The sequence below is a fragment of the Durio zibethinus genome, chromosome 23, assembly GCF_047325235.1.
Source record: "Durio zibethinus cultivar Kanyao isolate XHJ-2024 chromosome 23, ASM4732523v1, whole genome shotgun sequence".
Classification (NCBI taxonomy): Eukaryota; Viridiplantae; Streptophyta; class Magnoliopsida; order Malvales; family Malvaceae; genus Durio; species Durio zibethinus.
In genome coordinates, this window is record NC_143184.1 from 9,584,995 (window position 1) to 9,593,025 (window position 8,031).

At 30.2% G+C, this 8,031-nt stretch overlaps 1 protein-coding gene across 1 annotated transcript; it reads left to right on the plus strand.

The window, feature by feature from the left end:
• Positions 1-899: 899 nt before the first annotated feature.
• On the plus strand, positions 900-3,746 carry LOC111313149 (UDP-glycosyltransferase 82A1-like). Its single transcript, XM_022913837.2, has 2 exons — positions 900-1,531; positions 2,780-3,746. The coding sequence occupies exons 1-2, from the start codon at positions 1,042-1,044 to the stop codon at positions 3,667-3,669; spliced, it is 1,380 nt and encodes a 459-aa protein (XP_022769572.2). The 5' UTR covers positions 900-1,041; the 3' UTR covers positions 3,670-3,746.
• Positions 3,747-8,031: the final 4,285 nt, after the last annotated feature.

An 8,031-nucleotide genomic window follows, 5' to 3' on the forward strand; every position in this document is an offset into this window, starting at 1 on the left:
ATTAAAATTTTCAGAACATCAATATTAATTCTAATTATAATAAACTAAAAATTTATTACATTAATTTCATGCAACAACATATTGAATGCATGTTTTTATTTTAAAGTAATGTTCAAGAATTTAATTGAGAAATATTCATTTAAAAAAATTGAATTTAAATATTTAAAAATAAAAGGTGAAACCTATAAAAAGAAATGAAGAGAAAAATATTTGCATTTGGATAAGAGTTGAAGTGCGATGTGATTAATGACGACTGACGAGTGTAAAGTACACTCACCTCGTGCTTCAATTGGAATTTAAGTGTGACTACCAAAAAGTGAAAGCAAAAATAAATGAAGCTATGGTGCCCGTTAGCCTAACTTCCTCACCATTCCATTGCACAGAGGAGAAAAAAAAAGGGTTTATGATTCTAACATTTACCTTACTTTCCTTATATGAAAGATCCACCACTTTTAACCGGTTTAAAAAAAGACCCACGCTTGCCATGCACCTTCGAATTAAAAAGGATATAAAATTTGCCAATGCTTTAAGATTTTCTTATAGTTAGATTTGATAATTAATATATTTATATTTTATTTGTTTTATATAAATTAAATATAAAAATTACCGTATTACAAATTGTGTTCTTATGCTAAACATAAAATTTTTATTCTTGTTAAAATTATTATAATTTTTTATTAAAATTTTAAATTATTTTTTCATTGTTTTTGTGTGGTATTTAAAACTATAAGTCTAGACTGTTTCTGGACGTGCAAGAAGACTTTTTTTACATCTATATAAGATAATGTATATATCTACCCATCCCAGCTGTATTAATGTATCTTCCTGTGTGTACGCCTAAGATGGAGTACCTGCAAGGAAATAGATTAGTATTAATCTATGTACCCTTTTAAACATGTGTGGAAAAAAGGAATAGCCATGGAATTCGGCATGTGCTTTTCTTGACTCCATAGCTAGCTTTGAGCTTCATCCTCCCTTTTAAAAAGGGTCTTTTCTTTGGAGCTAGAACGCACAAAAACAGCCGCCAAAGGCCAAAGAAATATGGGAGCTACGTGCACTCCGAAGAAGCCAAAAATCATACTGGTTCCATATCCAGCACAAGGCCATGTGACTCCCATGCTTAAGCTAGGCTTAGCCTGCCTTAACCATGGGTTTCAACCCATCATTGTAACCCCAGAGTTCATTCACCATCGGATAGTAGCCAACATGGACCTCAACGATGAAGTTAGGTTCCTGTCAATTACAGATGGCTTAGACGAAGAGGGTCCTCATGATTTCTTCGCCATTGAGAAAGCTATGGAGAATATCATGCCAATACATTTGGAGAGTCTCATTCATAAAGTTGATGCAGAAGAAGAAGGAGATGGAGGAGTGGTTTGTATGGTTATTGATTTGCTAGCTTCATGGGCCATTCAAGTTGCCAGCCGATGTCGGATCCCTGCCGCCGGTTTCTGGCCAGCTATGGAAGCCACTTATCGGTTGATCACCTCCATACCGGACATGATCCAGTCGAACATGATTTCTGATACAGGTAAATTTGCCAACACACATGATCTTTTTTAGCACTTACTATAAATATATATTTATTTTCTTTTTTTGATATTGCCATTCATTTTTAATTTTAGAAAATATTTTTGGTCTACTATATATCCAAAATTATATGATGTACAACTCACGAGGGATTAGTTTAATTGGTCATGAAAGGAATTTTTTCCTTATCAGTATGAATTTAAATTTTGTGAGGAGTATTTTAAAAGTAAAATTTTGAATTTTAAAAGTAAAATTTTGAAATATAAAAAAAATACATCCTTAAAATCACTCAATAAAAATTAGGTAAAAAAAATCTAAGATCTTCCTGTCACAGTAAAAAAAAATTTATATGGTGTAAATATTTATTGTTTTGTTATGTAAATGTGTTTGTTGCCTTGCAAATATGATTGGTTTTATATATATAAAAAATTTTTGTTTGAGATAAGACAAAAAAATGAGAGCATGAAATCATTAATGGCTTTAATAGATGCTAAGAAAAAGAAGAAATATTATATATATATATTTATATTTATATATATAAGATAACATTTTTTATTTGGCCAAAAAAATATAATATATATTTTTTGTAAAAACATGAGGATAAATCTTAAGTGCAGTTCCTAACATGAAATTCTTCATAATTCATAATAAAATTTGTCATGCATAAAAGTATTTCATTTGAGTATACCTTTGATTTTCTAACTTCAATTCTCAATGTTATTTTAAAAAATAATAATAAATAAAAAAAGAAACTCTCAATGTTGGATCACTAATCTTTTTACACATGCCATAATTTAATTTATAAGGAAGTTTAACAAACTTCAAGTAAGGAAATAAATGTGTATGTCTTCAACTAAATATTAAAAAGAAAAAGAAATAAATGTCCACGGGTTGACCCAAATACAAAATTTAAAAGGAAATCTACTCGTGATAATTTATTTCATTAAAATATTTTTATCTATTTTATTATATGAGTTAGTGGTACAGGAGAAATAATTTTTTAAGTTGAGATCCTCTCTATGATTTTCTTTTTTGTACATCATTTTTCAATATGTTTATCATCAATTGGTGAAATCCATACATGTAAATAATGATGAAAAATGTATTAAAAAGTAATTACTAGAGAATTAATCTCTAATGTCCCTCTAATTTTGCTGGGTAATTTCAACACTCAATATGCTGCCTTTCATGGTTGCATTTATCTAACACTTTATAAATTTATAATTTAAGGGCATTTTTGTTTTTGCAGGATGTCCCCAACATCATGGAACCATTGTGTTCTCCCTGCCGAGTCAGGCTTCGCTATCAACCCAAGATCTCCCATGGTTAATTGGAACCCAAGCTTCAAGAAAAGCAAGATTCAAATTTTGGAACAGAACCCTGGAACGTTCAAGAACTCTTCGATGGCTCCTGGTGAATTCCTTTCCCCAGGAGTACATTGATGATGATGATGATGATGGTCATATCTCTCCGGTTGACAATCCAATTGTTTTTCCAGTTGGGCCTTTGACTAAAGCTCAATCAATGGTGAAGAATCCTAGCTTTTGGGAAGAAGATGTTAGCTGTTTAGATTGGTTGGACAAGCAGAAGCCTAACTCAGTCATCTACGTTTCATTTGGGAGTTGGGTTAGTCCCATTGGAGACTCCAAAATCCAAAGTCTAGCATTGACACTTGAATCATTAGGGCGACCATTTATTTGGGTGCTGGCCGATGCATGGCGACAAGGTTTACCAAATGGGTATTTGGAGAGAGTTTCAAAGCAAGGCAAAGTGGTTTCATGGGCGTCACAATTGCAAGTGCTGCAACACATGGCAGTGGGCTTATATCTCACACATTGTGGGTGGAATTCGACAATGGAAGCCATTCAATGCCAGAAACTACTCTTGTGCTATCCGGTCGCTGGCGATCAATTTGTCAATTGTAAATACATTGTTAAGGTTTGGAAAATTGGAGTGAAGATTAATGGATTTGGACAAAAAGATGTTGAGGAAGCTCTGAGAAAGGTGACAAATGATGGTGAAATGAGGGAAAGACTGAAAAGGCTATGTCATAGGACCATGGGAGAAGAGGCTAATTCTAGAGTTATGGCTAATCTCAAGGCTTTTCTTTTGGACTCAACCAAGAATTCACTTCCCTAGAAGATGTTAAACATTTTAGTTTGTAATTTTTGTAAGAAGATACACTAACAATGCACAATTTTACCACTAAACTTTGTTCAAAAGCACATTTAAACTGAAAATTTTTTCTTTAAGTTTAATTTAAAATCTTTATTCCCAAACACCCAAATATTTTAGTAGTTGATACATATCCATATTTAAAAATAAAAAAATATGATGCTTTTAAACTTAATTTACAGTATGCTAACGAAGTTTTGACTTAATAATAAAAAAAAGATGAGATCCTAAATTCAAATCTCACTTTAAATAGATTTGTTTTAATTTTATATTAGATTTATCTAATTATATTTTAATTTGTTGATTCATTATTTTGTTTGATTATTCAATTATGTAATACTTGATTATAATTGTAATTTGTATTTGTAATTTCATAAAAAATTATAATTATAATTAATTGAAAAAAAAAACTTATTTTACAACCAATTTACCCAATTGCATACATTTTTGCCTCAAAGAAAGGGACAAAAAATAGAGATTCATGCAAGTGTTTCACACCAACTCAATGGCATGTCATCGTTTAAAAAAATATAAAATAACTACACCAGATTTCCTTTGAAAAAATAGTAAAAATAAAAATTCTTAAAAGGAATGCTCCTACCATGCAATAGTTTTAAGATGTCTCAAAATTATATCATTTTTTAAATAATTGTAATATAAAAACAAGGGAAAAAAGGAGAGAAGTGTGGAAATAAGATAATAATCACACTCCTTGGTCAAGAAAAAATAGCCCTACATACAATCTTCAAACACAAATACATACATAAAAGAGTGGAATTAAGATAATGGTCTCACACTGCTTAGCCAAAACAAAAGCCGTACGCACAATCTTCAAACACAAATAAATACATAGTGTAAACACCCTAATTGGTTTAGGCCTAAGCCCATTGGGCTTGGTTCAATAAGATCCAAACTTAAGTTCATTGGGCCTAATAACAGGATCCAAACCACCAAGCCCAATTGTTCATTTATTTATTTGTTTATTTATTTATTTTGGGTTTTATCTTTTTAGATTATTTATTTGTTTTGTTTATCACTAATTTTTCATTTTTTTATTTTATTAGGTGGTGACAATGGAAAAATAAAAAATAAAAAAATAAGTAAATTTGGTCGTGACTAGGATGGTAGAATTATACATGGATTGAATCTGTTTTGTGATGATCTTGTCCAAGGTGGACTCATAATCGAACATGAATTCCTTTAATTTTTCCTTTAAATTGACACACTACTTAAGCAGAGAAACAGAGAGAGAGAACAAAAAAGTAGAGGAATAGAGAGAGAGAGAACAAAAAACATAAAGATCAGAGAGACAAAGATCACACAGTAACAGATTAGGCAAAAAGTAGACAGAATAGGGAAATTAAAGTGATCACACACAGAGAAAATATATGGCAGAAAGCATAAAGGTCAGAAAAATAAGAAAAAAAATTTTAAAGATTTTTGAAAAAATCTGAAAAATTCTCAAATTCAGACAAAATTTCTCATTTTTCGACATCGGTTGAATTTTCTGGTAAACTTTTTGGCATCGGTTGAATTTTTTGATAGACTTTCTAGAATCTGGTGGAGGATCCCTGTGTCAGTTAAATTTTTTGACGACTATCTAGCAAACCAACCCAGATTTTGACAGCACTCCTCAGAATTTGGTTGATATTTAACCAGAGTTCATCCGATTGGAGAGAGAGGGAGAGAAAAAAAAAAGAAAGAGAAAGAGGGAGAAAGAGAAATCTGAGGAAAAAGAAGAAATTCGACCTTTTATAGCATCACCAAAATGATGCCATTTTGACGTTTAAAAAGATCTAAGATTCGCATGTTTTCCTTTTTGTGTGACCCGAATCGACATAACCCGATTCGTTGACTTACGTACCAGCCAGACCCTGCTGCTGAGCTGAACCAAGCTGATTTTCCCTTGAGTCGTGCTTTAAGCCGTCGTTTATGCCTGCAACTAAGCCAATTTAGTTGCTCTAGTTAAGCCATTTCTATTTATTTGGTATTTTTTATTTAGTATTTTATTTTTGTTTTTTTTTAGTATTTTTTGCATGATTAAATTTAAAAAATTAATAAAAAATAAAAAATTTTTGAGAATAAATATTAATTATCCAATGATGGAGTTTATAAAAATTTCAAATGAAAAATTTTTATAAAATTTTTAGGTGAAAAATTGTCTAAATTTGTCCCAAATGGTAAAATAATTTAGATAAAGTTTTAATAACAATAATTAATATATTTTTTCAATAAAAAAAATAAAAAATAAAAAAATAAAAATTTGGGTTGAAAATATTTGATAATTATCCAAAGATGAGAATCTTAAAAATTTCAAATGATAATTTTCTAATAAATCTCTAGATGAGAAATTTCTTTAAATTTGTCTTAAATTGTGAAAAAATTTAAATGAAATTTCAATAAAAAATAATTGTCTTATTATTTTCTTTCCAAAAAAAATGAAAAATGAAAAAAATTTTCTAAATAGGCCCAAATGGTGAAAAATTTAGAAATTTCAAAAAGGAAAATATTTCTAAATTGACCCAAATGGTGAAAAATTTAGAAATAAAAAAAAAAATTCTAAATAGGTCTAAATGGTGAAAAATTTAGAAATTTTTAAAAAAATATTTCTAATTTGGCATAAATGGTAGAATAATTAGATATATTTTCAAAAATAATAAATAATAAATAAGCCTTTTTTAGACGACGAAGCCTCTTCAAGGAAACAAATAGGATCCTTGAATACTCTTGAGGTGAAGAAATATTTTTAAGAGTTCTACCAGATTGATGGAGAATCTTAAGAATTATTTTTAATATTTAACATAAAAATTTGAAACCATTAGACTCAAGACTCAAGGATAAATTTAAAATAAAATGGTACCATCATTCGGATGGGTATGTGGGGGTGCTATAACCTTCTCCACTTGTAACCGAACTCTTGAACCCTATTCTAGTTTGTAGACCCAAACCTATTCTTTTATAGACCCTTAGTCAAGCTTAAGAGCTCTTTAAAAGGATAGATTCCTTAGGTGGCCAATTATACCTAGATAAAAAAGATTGGTAATGACTCTATTTGTTAAGTTTAGCTATAGATTTATGAATCTATATGTTATGATAGTATGGCGACTTCACTAGGGAGGCTAGAGAGTCAAGCCATAATTTTTGAATTTATCCTATTCTTTTGTTTAATGGTTTTAAATTGTAATTATTTGTTTACTAACATTTTTCCTTTTTTGTCTTTTTGTTTTTTATTTTTGGGTTATGAAACCTATATGTTCCTTCACACACTATCACATGCATTTGCATTATATGAGCTCTATGCTCAGGTTCCATCCTTTTTAGGAGGGAGTAAAGTATCTACGCTTTCGTGAGATGATAATCTTTATAATGGCTAATAAAATACTCCCACTCAAATTGAATCATTTTCATTGGTTGCCTGTGATAGGTGAGGATTGGACTGCTTTACTAGTCTGTGATGGACTATGATGTAAAGAATAATTTGAGAACCTTTAGTGGTCAAAATCACCTAACATAGTATATAGTGTACACTTAAGAGACCGGTCTTATGATAGAGCCATTCTTACCTGGTGATAAATGTAACCCGAAATTAAGACACAAAAAGAAATAATTTGTGATCTAACTATTTTGTTTGTTTGACTTTGTGCATTTGCATACATCATTTTCATTATCATAAGTAACATCGTGCATCTGTATCACTTTCATTTCATCCATGAAATTAACCATTTTGTTTGTTTGACTTTGTGCATTTGCATTACCATATCATGCATCATTTTCATTATCATATATAACATTCTATATCTATATCATTTTCATATTTCATTCATGAAAATGTACATTTCATTCATATATCAACATATCATGCATAAAGCATAACATTTATGATCATAATTATGGTACTCAAGGTTCAAGGATAGCTCCACCAAGTAATAACTCAACTCACCAATACAACATAAGAGCTTGAGCCAGACAAATAAAACAAAAAAATTTTGATCATCTTGAAAGGATAGAGAAAGCTCAAGATAAGCTAGAAGAGGAGTTGAATAAGATTTTAAAGGTTTTGATAAGTTAAACAATGGGAATAATGTAGAAAAAAATACTAGCCAGTATGATCTTTCATCATAAGAGGTGACTAATCCTATGTATCATCTTAGTTTTGGGCCTCGTCAAGCCCAGTTCACCAAAGATCCACCACCACAGTAGTTCATATATCCAGTAAGGTACACATACCCTAAAATGTCATCAACTTCAAACTCAAGGCAATACCAGAGTTGTATAAATCTTGTCTTTACTAAAAAGGTAGTAGAATCAATACCAATCCATAATTTG

What these genes read in the sequence shown, in the direction of transcription:
- LOC111313149 (XM_022913837.2), top strand. Translation starts at nt 1,042, where the DNA reads ATGGGAGCTACGTGCACTCCGAAGAAGCCAAAAATCATACTGGTTCCA. An exon ending in GAACATGATTTCTGATACAG is followed by an intron (nt 1,532 to 2,779) that starts GTAAATTTGCCA and finishes TTGTTTTTGCAG; the next exon opens with GATGTCCCCAACATCATGGA.